The following is a 19,285-nucleotide window of genomic DNA, read 5'->3' as shown; positions in this document are numbered from 1 at the left end:
GTTTGGAGATAAATTTGTTTAAACTCATAGGATAATTTAGTAATATTACATTGTTCATTCAATTACATGTATAAATTAAATGGATTCAATCGTATTGAAATTACATTTACAAAACGTGAAAGTAAATTCGATTAAAATGAATCCAATTACTTAAAATTTCCTAAATAATAATTTCATGTGTCAGTAAAAAGGTGTAAAACAAAGGGCTAAGTATTTTTCAATAGAGAATAATAATATTGATGATGTAAAAAAAATGCAGCGGCAGAAGAATTGGGCGTAATGTGGGCGAGAAGGGCATTTGTAGTCCACGCGCCATCTCCTCCAATTACTCCATTCGCCACTTCATACAGATTCTGTCCAAACCCTCTTCAAACCCTCCCTTCATTTCTCTCGCCATGAACATCTCTTCTCTTGCTTTTGAGCCCACTCTTTTCTCCGCCGCCAATCGCCGTCGCCAGCCTGCCGGAGACCCTTTCTGCGCGTCATCCTGCCCTCGTCGTTTGCTCATCTACAAAGCCCGCGGCGGCTGTTAGTTCGTCTGTGAGTGTGCCGGACTCGGCGAGGAAGGATGGACTGAAACGAATTGGGGAGCTGAGTCAAGTATCGGGGTGTTGGGTTGCCAGTGGGGTGATGAAGGTAAAGGTAAACTCGTTGACATCTTGGCCCAGCACTTCGAAATCGTCGCTCGCTGTCAGGTAATCTTCAAGATTTCATTCCTTTTGTTTTGCTTTCTTTTTTGTTTTCCAGATGATTTTGGGTTTAGTTTTTTTGTTGTGTTTCTTCTTTTATTTGCTATTGAATTTCTATTTGTGTTTGACTTGCTTATCTGCTCCCTGTGATTCTTCTTTTCTTCTGTTTCCTTACTTTCTCTTTGTTCTTGGGTCGGTATTATAACCTCTTTGTCTCCGTTTATTCTACTTTCGTTTTTTTTTTTTTTTTTTTTGAAGCATATTCTGCTTGTAATCTTGTGTTGTTATATTCGTAATGGTTAAAGCCAAAGGGCGGCTAAGATTTATCTCTTTATTTTCACATCAGTTTTTAGAAGAAGTTGTGAGCCATTTTGATTCTATGTTGCGCTTTTATGTGATATCCTGATGTGAATACTACTTTAGGTTTCTGGAACTATCTGAACGTTCAAACTGATTTGCAGGGTGGGGCTAATGCCGGGCACACTATATATAATGCAGAAGGGAAGAAATTTGCTCTTCATCTCATTCCCTCAGGGATCCTAAATGAGGATACGTTATGTGTTATTGGAAATGGAGTTGTGGTGCACGTGCCTGGCTTCTTTGAAGAGATCGACCGTCTAGAAGCAAGTGGAGTCTCATGCAAGGGAAGGATCTTGGTGTCTGATCGAGCTCATCTGTTATTTGATTTCCATCAGGAGGTGGATGGTCTAAGAGAAGCTGAGTTAGCTAAATCTTTCATTGGAACAACCAGGAGAGGGATTGGACCTTGTTACTCCAGTAAAGTGATTAGAAATGGTATTAGAGTAGGTGATTTGAGGCACTTAGACACTCTTCCTCAGAAGTTGGACCTTCTACTCTCGGATGCTGCTTCGAGATTTAAGGATTTTAACTATACCCCAGAAATTCTGAAGGAAGAAGTTGAAAAGTACAAAAGATATGCTGAGAGATTGGAACCATTTATCACTGACACTGTGTATTTCATAAATGAAGCCATCTCTGCAAATAAGAAGATTTTGGTTGAAGGTGGTCAAGCAACTATGCTTGACATTGACTTTGGAACTTATCCTTTTGTAACTTCCTCCAGCCCTTCAGCAGGTGGAATTTGCACCGGTCTTGGCATTGCTCCGAAAGTTGTGGGTGATCTTATCGGAGTGGTGAGTTTCTTTTGATTCAATTTCTTATGACAGTGTTTAACTGATGAAAAAATCATGGAGGAGCCCATGGTATCTAGAAAAACCCTTGAGACTATCTAAGTTATTATTCAACCTTGAAGAGATTAAAATATTATTGCTTTTATTCTTCCGTGTGTTAACACAAAGCCATGAGTGACTGTTTCTTTATTTCTTTTTGATGAAAAGCTGATTTATATATCAAATATGTATGCCCATAAGGTTCTCTGTTGATGTTTGCAGGTGAAGGCATACACAACTAGAGTTGGTTCTGGCCCTTTTCCTACTGAGATCTTGGGAAAGGGAGGTGACCTACTTAGGTTTGCTGGTCAAGAATTTGGTACCACAACTGGTCGTCCTCGTCGTTGTGGTTGGCTTGATATAGTTGCACTAAAATATTGCTGTCAGATTAATGGCTTCTCTTCTCTGAATCTTACGAAACTTGACGTTCTCTCAGAACTTTCTGAGATACAAGTGGGAGTTTCTTATTGGGCACCTGATGGAACACCAGTCAAATCATTTCCCGCAGATCTTAGTCTTCTTGAACAAATAAAGGCAAACTTTATGCATCTCTCCTTTTCTTTTTCTTTTTTTTTTTTTTTATCTCCTTGCATTTTCATAACTTTATACGAAGTTTTTGGAATTTGCTTGAATATGATTTTGAGTTTTCTTACTATATATGAATTCCTTTGAGAAATCAGTTTATGAATTCATGCTTAAAGTATAACTTTATTCTTTCTTTTTTCCCCTAAGGGAGTAACATTTTTTATTGGGAGTTTTTATTTGAGATTGAAAAGAAAGCTTTTGGCCAAAGTGGATTCAATTGAGTCATAGGTTACGTATATGGACTTTTGTAAGGAACAGAATCAGTATATTAGCTCATTGTTTTTCTCAATGGAAGATCTAGATGGTTGATTTGTGCTTTAGGAAATTTGATTGTTTGTCTCCTTAGTTTGTGTGAAATGGGGGTGTCTTGAGTAGCCTTATTGACAAGGGTGTTTCAAATGGTGACTTTCAGGAATTCTTAAGAAGAAGAAATAAACAAAAAGATGAGAATAAAAAATAAATAACAGGATGGACTTTGGGGAAGGCCTTTCCCATGTGCTTCTCATTGTTACTTCAGTTAAAAATTTCGGGACACATTGTGTTCCAAGATTTTGAATGCTCTTGGGTAGTCGATGTCTCCATAAAGAACAATATTACTCAATTATTTATGCTTGGTGTGCATGGCTTCAGAAGACATGCCAAAAACTTTATTGGTTGACTTCATTCATTCTTGTGGTAAACCTTTTAAAAATCAGCAAAAAGTTTGCCTGGTGTTCCATAAAAGATAAAGTTTGAAATGTATATAAGTTGTATTTGAATGTGTTATCACGTGTTCTTTCATTGTTGCTTCATTAAAGTGTTGAAATTGGATGGGATTATGTGGTGCTACGATTTTGGACGTTTTTGGTATTTGATTGTCTTGATAATATAATATTTGCTCTCTTTTCTTTTTCTTCTTTGTTTTGTTTTGTTTGTTTTGCATATCTATTGAACTCTTGCCTGTTTTAGAACGTATTTTAGAAAACAATAATATTTCTTAAAGGTAAATGAAATGTTTTAAGTTTCAAGTAAAAATTAGTCAACCTAAATATAGCTTATAGTTAAGATATTATAACATTGACCAAGGTTAGAAGCTTGAATCTCCACTCCCACATATTATTGAACTAAAAGAAAGTTTCAAGTAAAAAATAAAGTTTTAAATATTGTCTGAAGTTCTTTAATGTTGTCCATGTTTTTTAGCATTTTATTTTTTGTAACTGAATCCGTTATTAGTTGCCAATCATTTCCATGCCTTTTCGGTTTCCAAGTCATGAACAAAAATTAATAGTTGAAATTTTCTCAAGTTTCAGGGTCTTCAACTTCTAAATACAGAATCTTAACAACATTTATATTTTCATTTCTGTTTCCTGTTTGTAGGTGGAATATGAAACAATGCCTGGATGGATGTGTGATATCTCTTCAATAAGAGATTATTCTGACCTTCCCAAGGCTGCAAAAGATTATATATCAAGGATTGAAGAACTTGTGGGCATACCCGTCCATTACATTGGTGTCGGTCCAGGCCGTGATGCTCTATTATACAAATGATGCGTGTTTTGATTTGATCCTTCCGTATGCTAGTGATTCAATGTTGGACCTCCAGATAAGGTGCAAGATTGCACAGGTAGAGGAACCTCTATCATTATCTTGAGATAATTTTTTTGGAGTAAATTCAACAAAATAGCATAAGCATTGAATGTGATACTTGTTGCTGAGGCTGTTGTAACATTTCCCATATGATTAGGAGAGCTTAACATAGGTGATGTTTCTGAAAGGCTCTATTAGCACAGGAAATGGGATGGATACAGATGGACCAAAAATAATTAGCATTTGCAGAAAATAATGAGTTCACATGATCATATCTTGGCAATCATCTTTTCCATCTTGTGGGGAGGTCGGTTTGAGTCGATTTTTTTGGCAAAATTTGATGTCAAATTGATCCATGGATTTGAAAAACAGAAGTTGAAAATTGAATTTTGAAACTGACATGAGTGATTGCTTGACTTGAGCTATATGCTATGATATACGACACTGAGTCGATTGAATCGAAAGAAATCGATTAGGGGTATACTTTGCTCCTTTGCTCCCTCTTTTTGAGAAAAATTCTGATTCTTGATCTGTGTAGCTGATTGAAAAATGCTGAAGTTCATATGCATTTTTTCCAGTTGAATGTTGAGTATGGTGGAAAATTTCTAGATTCTTCTGAGAATTTTTATTATTTTTTAGCAATTTGCTACGTATACGCAGTTCAAGTGTTTTTTTTTTCTTTCTTTTTTTTTTTTTTCAATTTTATCGTCTTGATTACCTGCAATGATATAGTTTAACACATCAATGTATTGTTTCAATGTCATTTTCAACAAATTCTTACAAAGATGAAGTTTTGTCGATGTGTTACTTTTCTAATTTTCAACTCTTTCTCAATTTTCAATTTTATTTTCAAAGAAATTGAATTTGAAAAAGTAATCACAAAAACCTTTATTTATTTCTAACTTTGTTCAAACTTTCATTTCTACCTGAAAAATTCATCAATCTTTTTTTTTTTTGGTAAAACATTAATTTATTTTTTATTTCTTATTTTTCTTATTATTTTTTATAATATGTGAGTGGAGTGGTATGAGTGAACCTTAAGGTTGACGTTATAAGTGGAACTATATGTATTATTTATTATGAATAATGAAATGTGTGAATCTCTCGATATGGTCTTTAAAACTTCAAAATTTGATCATCTAAGTGGGTGTTTGGAGTGGCTATTTGAATGCATTGCCTTGTACTCATAAACAAGGGTGTTTTTTACTTTTTCAAAATAGGGTTTTTTTCCACCCTCTCTTTTAGTAAAATAATTTATTTAATATATACATCTTTTAGTAAAATGCAATAAATTTTCAATAAGAATGTAGTTCAATAGGCATAGTGCTCGTACTATCGACCTTGAGGTCTAAAATTCGATTCTTCCATTCCACACTTTAATTATAATATCTTTGCACAAAAAAAAAAGTATCACAGGCTGTGAAACCTTTGTTGTATAATAATATCACCTATTCTAAAAAAACTATCCATTCATTAATTAATAATATATTTGGCTAATTACTTATGATAATGATTATATTAGTATGAGGTTATTTTTAATAACTATTATTAATTAGTTATTTCCTTGCTTAATAGTAATCCATTAGTTTTTCATTTTAACGTGGAAAAATTATATTCATTTTTTAATTAATTTTGACTGATTTATTAGTTAATAAACTATAATTATGTATTATTTTCTCAAACTAATTTCATGAAACAAATGCTAATATAATGTATTGTTATAAAAATTTGATAAAATTGTTAGGCATGCAAATACAATCATCTTTGATACCTAATGAAACCTAAACAAACGATTAAATTGTCAAAGTAATCATTTTCGTACATGCAATGAATAATTTATGAATGTGTTGATGAATTGAAGATATGGTGTCGATGTGCTTGAGTTGTTGATAGCCAAATAGGTAGGTCATGTATTAGGGCAAAATCAAGTTACTCGAAGATAGTAGTGCTTATAAAATAAATAGAATAATGTTTTCTTGTAAAAAAAAAAAAAAGACTAAATGTATATTTTAGTATAATTTAATAGTTTTATTATGACGAAAATAACTCAGCTAAGATTATGTAGTTTTTTCTAACTCACTCAATTCACACAAATAGGAATGTTAGAAAAAAATTCGAATAGATATAAATAGATTGGGGAGGTCAAACGTAAATAAAAATACGTGTTTGCAAATTTTTCCAAGCTAAAATGTGTTTATATATATATGTACATCATGTTGTATATATGCATAATTTTACATGTAAAATAATAACAATAGTTGTTAGATGTGTGTATTTCTGAGCATTTATAGAAAATCTATTAGACATATATTGTCAAAATCTAAGCAAAAATATGGTGAAGTCTAGTTGATTTCATTTCCAACCCCTTATTAAAAATGACAATATCAAAATAATGGCAAGTTGCATGCAAACTTTAAACCTTGATGCAATATATTTGAATTGTTAGTCCCTAGAAAGTATATCTACCTATTTTTCATATCAACCTATTGTCACTACAAGAAATTTGACTTTTTCTGATGACCAAAACCGTCGGAAAAAGTCAAACAAGCATCGGAAAAGACTTTTCTGATGCCATTTTTATCGTCGGCATGATCGTCAGGATAGCCTCATCGGAAAAACATTCTCCCGACGTAAAAAAGTGTCTTCATCGAGAAAAAAAGATTTCACAACGGAAGAAGTAGGCCTATTGGCGTCGTAGAATATGTACTTCTCTTGATGCCAATAAATCAATTTCTGGCATCGGAAGAAATCCACCCAATTGGCATCGGCAGAAGGTTGAATTTTGTGTGACAACTACACATCCTGATGCCAAATCCATAATTTTTGGTTGGGAGAGGCTACCTTTCCCAACCACAACCTAATTTTAGCGTCGGGAGAGGTTACCTTTCCCCACGACATAATGATATAGCGTCAGAAAAAGTCTAAAAAATATTTCATGATAATGTGATTTTTTTTTCAACGCCTTTAAGTTTAGTGTTGAGAATGGTCTTCATTTTTTTAAATAAAAAATTTATAATTTAAAAAACTATTTGAATCTTACAAGTTCGGTGAAAAACTAAAATCAACAACTAATACATTTAACTAGTTTTCTTACCTAACATTACATATTATCTTGAACATTCATAACCAAAACTCAATTTATTAAGATTTGTCTTGAACATAGTATTCACAAAACACACACCACAATAAGATTACATTATAACCAAAAGACATAATCCCCGATACAACATTACATATTATCCACAAAACATAAACTCCGAAGTACCTACAAAATACAAATCTATAACTTAATTTTGCTCGTCTAGAGATGCATCTTGAAAAGAAACCTTGAAATACCTATAGAATACAAATTTAAATAGTTTTAATGCTACTAAATAATTAACTTTATATAAGTATATGAAGTATATGATTTAAAATGTAACCCAAATTTAAATATAACTATGCATTTACTCCTATAAAAATAGCAAAATTGATATAAAACTTAAACATAACTATGCATTTGTCTATATACCAATCTCAAACTCTATACAAAACTTAAACTTAAATTTAGGAACATTAATAATTTCACACATATACCTACTTTAGTCTCAAACTCAATTTATCATAAATCAATCTTAAACTCTCAAACTCTCAAACTCAATGCATTTATCCATATATCAATCTCAAATTCAATATCAAACTTAAAATTCAATTCAAGCTCAAACATAATTATGTATTTACTTTTATATCAACTTTTAAACTCAATGCAAGAACATTAAATTCAAATCCATAAATCCACTTCTACACATCCAAAAATAAATCTAATTCAACCACAAACTAATAGTAACACCAAATTATAATTGAACTAAACCTATGGTGGGAATAAAACAACATCAACTAAAAAAGATGCAAAATGATTACCAATCTTTTAATGTCATTCCTTAAAAGATCCCATTTCTCAATTCAGTTTCAAGATTAAACCAAATGGTCCACTTTATTTAACTAGTTCCAATAATACATAGTTCAACTAGAACATGATGCTTTAAATTAATTAGTAAATTTTAAAAATATATATATTAAAAGAAAATTTCACCTTTGGAACAAATAAATGACTCAAATTCGATAATTACCTTGAACTTTTCATCTTTGTTGTGTCTGCAAACACACAAACAACAAAATCATCCTAAAATAATCGAAAAACAAATATGAGACTTCAAAATAAACGTCTTTTGGCCCATTCCTATTAGTAAGAACAAAACAAACAATTTGTAAAGTAGAAATATATAGCTATTACAAAATGTTTGTTGACGAAAAGAAAAGGCGAGAAAAGAATTCCTTTATCGTCTTTCTTTTCACATTCAACACCATTCGGTATTTCACAACACAATCTACCAGAAATTTTTCTCAAAACAAATCAGGAGTAACAACACACCACTTTAAAATAAATAAAAAAGAAAGAAAAGGAGTTTACAATGGTAACTTCCCTTGACCCAACACACTACTTTAAAACCAAAAATTGTTCCAAGTATTTTTAAATCGTTTAAGATTATTTTGCTTTTACAAATCTAAATATATATCTAACAATAAACCATAAAATAATTGTTGGAAACGGCAAGATCCTCTGACGACGAACAACAAACGGTCAAAGAACAAACCTTGCAAAATAGAAACTCGTTTTAGGCTGAGTCGCAGAGCTCACTCTCTTTAAGATGTTTCGACCAAAAAAAAAAACCAAATTGGAAATGCACTGTTACCGACCCGAACACACACCCTTTCTAACTCATTACCCGAAAAATGGAAAATGGAAGTGTAGGAGAGGAAAGGAGAACATTCGAATAGAAGTGAAAAAATTGTGTGAATGAACTGCTGAAGGCCACGCCTTTTATAGGCCTTTAGCGTGTGAGAAAGAGGCGGAGAACCTCAAAACTCGTGCGGACAACTCGCTGGGGAGGACTTTTTTTTCAGTTTTTTTTTTTTAAAAAAATTAGATAAAAGTAATAGTATTTTTATTAAAGAGAATAATAATAATCATACGCTCGCCTGACCAGACGAACGACGCGCGTGTGGGACGTCTACCAAACCCACCTTGGTCTATCTCCTCACTCTCTCCAAAATATGGGAGTACATAAGGGAGGCTTTCCAAGGTGGGATTCTCCACCAAAGGCTGGTTCCCTCTTAATTTTTAAAACTAAAATTTTCACCCAACAATAATAGAATAAAATGGAATACAATTATATTCAACCACAAATAATCCAACATTCACCCCCAAATTCTTTCCAAAACACCTCATTTAAAAGATAAATTCAGCCAAATCAAAAAAATAATAAGCAACCATAACTAGTACAAATTCCAAATTGGACGCCTTTGACTACAAACTTGGCCAAATCCAGAACAATATCTTTTCTTACAGATTGATAAAAAATAAAAAAAAAATAAAAAAAAAATAAAAAAAAAACGAATCAGCCATAATCAATATTCTAATTGAAGAAACCGTTCAAAAATTTACCATCGTGCAATCGTCTTCTCTAATCCACTGTAAAATTAAACGCATAAGAAACCTGAAATATCCAAGAAATGAAACAAACTACTACCAGAAAAATATAAAGTTCCATCAGCTGGTCGATTCAAATAAACTTGGAAGTTAGGGCATTATATGCACCTGGAAATCAAAATTGAAGCATTAATTATTGAAAACATAATTTACAGTAAACATACAATTAAATATGCATTTACATTAAACTGCAGCATGTTTTTTACGAGAAAAAAAGGTTCAAGATACAATACCTTTGAAAACCTTTTTCTTCAAGAAACCTCCCTCGTACCATCACGAATCACGAACAGAAACATCAACTTCTTGAAGACCTTCTTCAAGATGAGTCTCGAACAACAACCCGGACACAACTACAATGGGTCTTTGGTATTCTCGGGGTGAGAACCTAGGAGTAGTGAGCTCTGACTATTTTGGTTAGGTGGGGAGTAGTGGGCTCTGACTATTTTGGTTAGGAGGGATAGTTTTGGTGGAGGAAGAAGATTGAGAAAACTCTCAAGAAATCACACAACTTTTTTGTAAAACGGTCAATCGTTCAATAATAGCAACGTTAGCCGTAGAGGAAGAAGAGAAAAGTAATTTTCTTTTATTCCTCTTGCCACAAAATCAATAAAGTCACTAAGGTGATTGGAGAGAAAAGAGAGAAGTTATTATTCAAATAATAATAAAATAATATAAATAAATATGATAACTAACTTATCATATTATAATATTATATTTATATTAAATTATATGTTATATCAAATATAACATATAACCTATAGTTTTAATATTGTATCACATACAATATAAATTATAGTTTCTTTTATCTATTTTATGGAATTTAATATAAATCATATTTATATTAAATTTAACAACTATGAATCATATTCGTAGAAAATATATTTGAATCTCATTCAAATATTTATTTCCTCTCATTAAACTATAATGTATCAAATACATTATGATATATCAAATACATTATGATAATTATATCATATATAATTGAAACAATTTAATTATATCATATATAATTAAATCCCTCTTATTAATTTGAACAATTCAAATTAACCCAAAAATTAATTCTCAACTAAATCCTTTTGAGCTACCAAGAATACCTTATGGACTTCTGTAGCTTGAAGCTCCAAAGGTACATGAATAATGTAATTAAATAATTAATTATTCACCATCCGTTAACTGTGGGACACTCCATTAAAGACTGACAGTTGCACTATTCGCACTACAAATATACTTCTGTGTTCGTTAGATATAACCAACAGTACAATGTCCCTTCACAAATTGCTCATATGTATAGTTGGATCAAATTATCGTTTTGCCCCTGTAGTTACGTCTAAACTACTGATTCCTCTAATGAACAATAGATCATAGTCCTACTATAACTAAACCCCTCTTGGGCCAAGAGAGGGTGTGGTGCCACATTGTTCAAGATCCAGAATCAGCCCTTAAGGGAGCAATTTATCTACTTACCCTTGCTTTGAGAAAAGAGTGAATTGGAGAGTCGCGACTGATCTACCTGGCTTGAACATGAATAACGCCCTTTGGTATTCTACGCGTACTTTTACGTGAGCTATTGTATATCTGTGTTCCCAGCTCCCCAATCAGACGAATCCCTAAAATGGTAGGCTTGTTGAGTCGGCGATCTGGCCACTCTCACCTATATAAATCAAAGAACCGTCCTCATAAACAGGAGTTCACAACTCACTCAGGATTCAAGTCATGTTACCTATGGTCATCCTAGTGAAATGTAAGTCTTTATTACAAATGGTGTTATATAATGAGACTAAACATTTCGTGGTCCGATCTTATACAAACTCCTTTGTATAGAGTATCTCCGCTCGCATGTTACATGAATGATCAGGATCAAATCATTTGTAGCACTTTACAACAATTGTAACACCTATAAAGCTGGCCATACTCATAATGTCACCAAGATAAAGTACCCAGTCTTATCCATCTACTACAGACCATTTAGGTTATCACTTAAACATGATCCACCTGTATGTATCCACATACATGTTTATGTTACAACGATAACCTTGGATGTTAATTTATTGGTTTGTGGTTAATACAACTAAAATATCACATATTTTATAGACAAAGTGAATAAAAATATCATATATTATTAATCACATAGGAGTTTGTTCATACAATGTTTACAAACTATAGAACCCTATGAGATTTAGGGCATCAACCCCAATATGGAAAGGTATCCTCCATACCACAGGACGGGGGCGGTGGTCCAACAAGGATTGGGAGCAGCAAAGAGGTCGGGTGGGGGTTGGAAGCAGCGGTAGTGATCAAGTAGGGTTGGGTGTGACGAGGGTTTGTAGAGAGGAGGAAAGGAAAAAAAGAGGGAAGGGATTGAGCAGGGAAAATGGGAAGAAGAGGGTTTTAAAAACCCTCTCCCAATGTCGTCAATAGCGTTGACATAACCATATTTCCCGACTTTCTCTTACAACCATCGAGAAAACTTGTAAAATCCTAAGTTTATTGTAAAACCTATCCCAATGTTATTTGAGATGGCGTTGAGATAACTAATCTATCCCAACGATGTGAACATGGGTGTTGAAAGAGATTAAAATAAATGGTTATTCCTTCACTTTTTTTCGACGACATTAAAAAGAGCATCGGGGTAGCCGATTTCTCCCGACAGCAAAAATGACGTCGGGAAAAGTCAAAGCGTCAGGAAAAATTTTGTTGGAAAAGGCAAAATTTCTTGTAGTGTGTGCAATTTAAGTCCTTGAAAATTGTATTTATTTATTTATTTCGTAGATATTAATTATCCATATGATGTAAAGCAGTTGAAACATACAAAGTAGATAAATATACACACCTGGCATTTTTTTAATTAATTTGGCAACGAAAGTGTAAATAAGAGCACAAGACTATTTAGCTGAACCATATAAATTGGGTACATCTACAAATACCATATTATATAAGTATATACTTTAATATCCATCTCCATTAAATGTTATATACCTGTACTTAAGGTTCGAGATGTTATATACCTGCCAATAGATATCGAAGTTACGATTATATGAAAATATTGATGTTATGGAAATTGTTATAGTTAATTAATAAAATTTTGATGTATCTTGTAAATGTCGTCTAAATGTTGATGCAAGAGTAAAATTTTTAAAAAGAAATAAAAAATAATTACAAAATAATATAAATTTTAGGAATATTTTGAGGTGAATGATGTGAAAGGAAAGTTTTTGATGGTAAAAGAAGCAAAATTCACATCAAGTCATTTTTGAGGTGAAATGATGTAAAAATTTAGTGGAAAAAGTTTGAATGAGGTTAAAAATAAATATCGATCCTTTTTTTTTTTCCCAAATTCAATTTATTTGGAAATGAAAATTTCAAATTGAAGATAAAGCTGAAAATCGGAGAAGAAATTGAAAATAAGAAAAAGTAGCACATTGCCAAAGCTTTCACCCTTTATCAAAAATGACATTGGCGTGTGAAACTATACAATTACATATAATTGAATCAAGACTATAAATCTGAAAAAACTTGAATTGAGCTAATATAACTAATTCTCAAAAGAGTAAAATTTTCTCGAAATTTCATCAAAATAGGGGAGAAACTACCAAAATTTCAAGGCCACGATGGAAATTTTCCATTATACCGATAAATAAGTACACCTAAGGGTCCATATAATGTGTGCGAGTATCTATCTCTACCGTCACCCAATGGAATGTTAGACAATTAATATTGGAGGAATGAAAAATATAGAAAGTTGGAACGCTAAACCCCTAAATCAATTAAAACAAGTCTGCATGTTGAGTGTATCGAGTAGAAAATAATACATCAATAGAATGATTACCTACCATCATTAAATTAAGACATATTATACACTCAAAAAAGCATTCAATACAAGACATATGGCCTTTTGCGACCAAATAAAAACATCTTTAACGCTCCCAATTCATCATAAGGACTCTATAATGAAGATTTTGCAATTCTTCTAATATTGGGTGTCTTCTTCTATGCATCTATAAGCTTTTATGTCTCCCTCAATTTCTTCCCTTCGATGACCTTTATCTATATCTCCTTCTCGCTCTACATAGATCTACATCTTCAACTCAAACTATAAAATGAAAATATGTGCATCTTTATTGTACTTCATCTAAGGATGTGCAGTTTATCAACGACGACTTGTGTTTTGGATGGATTTTGAATTGTGAAAAAGCTTGAAGATAAGATTTTGTTTTTCAATTAACTACAATTTAAAAAGAAGTGTTCCACGTATTTTAGGAATTTTGTTGAAGAATATAAAATTGAAATTGAAAACGTTGAAAAAATGGTTTAATGCAACTAAAATATAGAAAAGAACTTTCAAATTTAAAAATCATTCGACGTACTTACAAGTAGATCTAATATCTGTATGAAAAAAGGGTTGTTTTCAAATAGAGAAAAATGAATCAAAATCTTTACAACTAATAGAAAAATATCACAGTCTATATTTGTGCTAGACCACGATAGATAGCGATAGACTATTATTTGTGTCTACCTGTATCATGATAGACACAAATAGTAGTCTATCACGATCTATTGTAATCTATCTGTGATAGGCTATGATATTTTATTATTAATTATAAATATTTTCAGAGTTTTGCCATTTAAAATAATTTCTCATGAAAAAATTATAATCTTATAGCTATCTTACCATTAAAAATCGTGAAATGCAATTAAAATATAAAAGATAATTTTTATATTTAAAAATTATTAAATGTATTTATATAACATCCTGAATTTAAATGAAGTTTCTTAAATTATTGGTGTTTCCTTTTAATTTTAGATTTTAAACCCAAATTTGGTTAAATTGAGGAGTAAATTTATTTAATTGGACTTTGCTGAGGTGAAATTGGAGTGATTTTATGGTAAAGGGACTAAAATTATGGGACTTCTAACTAGGAAGTCTAAGGCAAATATAGGGTTTTGACCAGAGAAGATAAAGTAAACCAGGAAGAAAGTGGGAGAAAGTAGAGATAGGGAGATGGGGGCATTAGGGTTTTTTAGAATTTTTGTATTGATGACCTAAAAATTTTTTATTTGCTTTTCAAAACATATCTAACTTTTTGTTGGTGTCGCCAAATTGTTGTTTGGATTATTCTTTTTCTTTCTAATCCATGTTCTAGTTCTAGCTTATTTTGTCGGTCTCGCAATTTTTTATTCCTCTTGTCCTCTACACTTCATTTCTTTTTATCATCTGAAAAAAAACTATGTTCATTGTCGCTAATCGTTGCACATTGCTAGAGTAAGAAAAAAATAACTTGACTCGTTGTCATTTATGTCATTGAAGGTGAAATACTGGATAGGGATAGATGAAATACATAAAAGAGATCTAGAGAAAAAAGATAGAGGGATAAAATTTAGAGAAAGAGATCGAACACGAGTTGTGAGAGAGAAAAGGAAAAGAGAGATAATATAGTATTTTGGACCAAAGTGAAATATGTCCATATTTAAATAGTAATTGAGCTATATTCTTTGTGTAGTGAGAAGACAAAAGGACAAAAGTAAAATATGAACCCTTAATTAGGACTATTTGTGTTGCTATCCTGAAAAGAAGTTTGGAAATTGTTATAACCAAGGTTTAAAATGTCGATGTCAATGGAAATATTGAACTCTTAATTTTATGGAAATTTCAATGAAAATATCGAAAAGTTTCGATTTCGATTGACATCTCTAGAAAATTTATAAAAACAAAAAATTCAAAAAAAAAAATTTAAGTTCGTAAATAAATATTTTATATTTTAAAATAAGTTAATATGTCTATTATTTATATTATCTTCACATTAGTGATATTTTTGTTGCAAGATTATTATATTTCGTGGATTTTTTTTACGATATAATAAAAATATCGAACCACTTTTTTTTTGTCGATATTGAACCCATAAAAATATGAAAATATCGATGAAAATATGACAAATTTAATTTACATAGTTATAATGGTCCATAGTTTGAAAAATAAGGCCAATTAACATTTTGGCCCATGTGTAGGTCAAACCATAAAATAATCTTTTTTTCTATTTCTCACCATTTTTTATTCTTTAATTTCTAATTATGACCTCATAAAGAGGTTTTTTTCTATTTTTTTCTTTCCTTTTAAATTCAAAACTCCAAATTTTTGTTTGAGTACCATAACTATAGATGGGGATTCAACTTTTGATTTTCAGAGACGAAGGTATGTCAATACTATCAAGTCAAACTCACTTTGACTTCAAAACTCCCACTTAAAATTCTAATTAACCTCTAAAACTAAAATTCCACAAAATGATTAAATTCTCAACATCATATACGGATTTGAGACTTAAATGAAAAATCTCGCATCCCAAAATTTCAAAATTTAATTATCTTAACTTAATTTAAATCTAATTTTCTCAAATTAGATTTCAACTGATAGTAACTGTGAATCTAAATTAAACCAAAACTAATCTCCAAACTGATAAAAATTAATCTTACCTAAAAACATGTAATGTTACACTTGTTGTGTTTCCTTTACTTTTTTGTTATTGCTATAGTTTACATACCTTGAGCGTAGAGATTGAAGAATGGAAAAGTAGGAGAGTAAGAGTAAAATAAAGTAGTGTTAGGTCATAAATTGAAGTAGAGTAGAGATAGCAAATGGAAAATCAAAGTGAACAATGGACGTATAAGATTAATGATTTCGGTCCATTTACTAACGATAAGGTACTAAAAGTTTTCATCCATATATCAACGTAAGGGTATTTTTAATTTTTTTTAAATATAAAGGTATTACAAAACTTTTGAAAGCCCATAAGTATTTTTGAAACAAAGTACTAATGACTTGTGAACACTAATTTCAATTTTAGAGTTTCTATGTTTTTACTATTCTCACTCTCTACAAATATTTTTAAAAACCAAACTAAGTTTTGAAAACTAAAAGAGAATAGTTTTCAAGAACTCGTATTTATTTTTTAAATTTGGTTAGGAATTCAAGTCTTCATCAAGAAAAAGACCATAGTCGAAAAATTGAGAAAAAATAAATATATATAATTTTAAAAAATAGAAAACTAAAAACGAAATGGTGAAAGTGATTTACTAAACCCAAGTTTTGGAATTAGTGAAAGTGAAATTCAATCTTAGTATCTAAATAAGATAACAATCCAATCGATTTGAAACGAGAGGTTTCAAAAGTTTAGGCCACAAATTTAGCACCTACTTTTTTTTAGGAATTATTTGTTAGCACTTACTTTATTTATTCTTATAAAAGAATCTGATTTTATATTCAAGTCCTATCTAACAATAATGTTGACATTCGTGCACATAATCTTAACCATATTTTTTTCAAAACAACTTTAATATGCATTAAAAAAATATTTTTTTTTTATAATTGAATTTGGTCTAGTAAATCAACTTTGATTAATTTAGGTTTTTTATTTAACTAAACTGGATCTCAAAGTTATTAAAACAAGCATTTAAAAAAAAAAAAATTTATGGAAAGTTTAAAAGAAATTGAATTATTTTGAAGAGTTAAGTTAAAGTTTACCAAAAAGGAAAAATATATATATATATATTTAAGATACCAATCTCCCAAACAAAATTAAAATATAAAATGTTATTTTAATCGTTTCGTAATTTAAGGGATATTAAGATTTACTTTTTTAGTTGTATTTGAAAATCGTTAGTTCAAATTATTATCTTTTAAATGAATTAAATATTAAAATAGATTTATTATCGGTGATTTTGAAGCAAATGTATAAGAACTGACAAGAGAAATAGTAAATTTTAAAGTTTTATTTGAAAAATGACAAAAATGTTCTAAAATTATAAAAATAGCAAAATGAATTTATATAATAGAAAATACTAATTAGTAAATGACAAAACTACCATAAAACAACAAAGTTAAATACAAAAGAGAATACAAAGATACACTGCTTCAAAAACAACTCGATTTCCACCAAATATATTCTACCTAAACATTCTAGAACCACAAATATACCGTCATTCCAAAAGCAAAAATCACTTAATATGGCCCTTAACACTTCTAGTTGCCTATAGAACGCGTATATGATGACGATCTGGCGGTGGAGGTCATTAGAAACTTATAGATGTCTACATCGATGGGTGGGGGTCATTAGAAACTTAAAGTTAATTGTTGAAGTTGTTGACACATGAATATTTGAAGGAATTGCAACTTTAAGACAATGTGACTATTGAAAATACGATTACATTTGACACCAAACCAGTTATAGGGAGTTTATCGCTTTCATTCTATGTGACCATTTTGCTCATAGGATCATAAAAGACAACTTTCAACACTATCAATCGTCATTGTTGAAAACGATGTTCAAAGTAGAAACAAAAGTATGGAACATGTGTGCGAGCGAAAAAGATCAGGATGTTCGTCAAAAGCTGGGCAAGACGATGGAATTCAAGTAACAATTGTTGAACCAACTATCATCGTCAACATGAGATTGAGAAGGAGAAAAAGAGATTTAGGTGAAGAAAATGTAAAAGGATGAAATTTAAGGATCTTATTTTAATAATAATGATGAGAATAATAATAATAATAATATTATTATTAATAATAACCTGAACAATATAATATATATATCTTTACGCACATGTTTCAAACATTTAAAGTTTAATTCATATTTATATGTTTCTTTTTAAGTACAACAAGCATTTTTACATGTTTCTTTATGAAAAATTGAAAACATCGAAAATATGAGAAAAGAAATGAAAAAAATATTTAGATAAATTGAATTTGTAACAAACATTTAAACAAATTGAAAGTTAGTTAGATAAAATCAAATTTAACAATAAAAGATAAATTCAAATATACATTGGAGAGAAAAATCAATAAGTTCATGTTTATTGTGATTAATTCGACAAGAAGTTAGATAAAATTTAATTTGATAATAAAATATAAATTCAAATATAATGGGAGAAAAATCAAGAAGGGAGCTACTATATTTATAACTCTATCCACCACAAAACCTAAGAAAGAAGTCTAACTCGGCGTAGAGGCATAGCAAAAACAGTAATATTGCAAAAGTGAATACAAATTAATGGTATACTAATATAATAAGATGATAATGAATAAAAGGTGATTAAAAAATACAAAAATGATGAAATTTAAATCAAATATATTGTTCTTAGATGATAATATATTTAAAAATATTAAGTAAAATCCTAATTAGGATACAGATTTTAATTGAATTTAAAATAATAAAAAATGAATAAAATAATGTAAAATATAAAGATATATTATAAATTAAAATCAAAATGGTGATAAACAAATTAAAGATTGATTAATTATGAATATTTTTAAAAAATGATTCAATCAAATCAAAATAGATATAAAACCGTCAATTCAAATTTTAAAATGGAAGAAAAATCCGACACCTTTATCTCTTGAATCCATTGGTTGAAGTCTTATAACCAACGATTCCTTTTAACTGTATTTCTATTGAAAATTGATACACGGTCTCATAACAACGATTCCATTTATACTGTTTTTCTATTGAGAATTTATAAACAATTACATAGTATTCGATAGAACTGTTGATACCAGGGACAATTTGGAGATTAAAAATATATATGTCATGTGTGCGACACAATTTCGTCAAAAATCTTATTATTTCTGTTTTTTGACAAAAAAATCAAAAGACACCTCCGATTTTACTATTTCCTCTAATTCCAACTAAAGATGTCTAAGGGGCAAGGCAGGGTCGGGGATGCCATTCCCCATCCCC

General features: G+C 30.5%; 1 protein-coding gene across 1 annotated transcript; it reads left to right on the top strand.

Moving 5' to 3' along the window:
- Nucleotides 1–257: 257 nt before the first annotated feature.
- LOC120073369 (adenylosuccinate synthetase, chloroplastic) lies at nucleotides 258–4,446 on the top strand. The gene is given in 7 exon segments (XM_039026184.1): nucleotides 258–444; nucleotides 447–470; nucleotides 473–601; nucleotides 604–695; nucleotides 1,151–1,843; nucleotides 2,102–2,413; nucleotides 3,821–4,446. Coding segments are annotated over 7 exon segments (1,470 nt in total). The 5' UTR covers nucleotides 258–395; the 3' UTR covers nucleotides 3,992–4,446.
- Nucleotides 4,447–19,285: the final 14,839 nt, after the last annotated feature.

This window comes from Benincasa hispida, chromosome 3 (genome assembly GCF_009727055.1).
Source record: "Benincasa hispida cultivar B227 chromosome 3, ASM972705v1, whole genome shotgun sequence".
Lineage (NCBI taxonomy): Eukaryota > Viridiplantae > Streptophyta > Magnoliopsida > Cucurbitales > Cucurbitaceae > Benincasa > Benincasa hispida.
The sequence above is the reverse complement of the archived record's forward strand: the minus strand, read 5'-3'. Positions and strand labels throughout refer to the sequence as shown.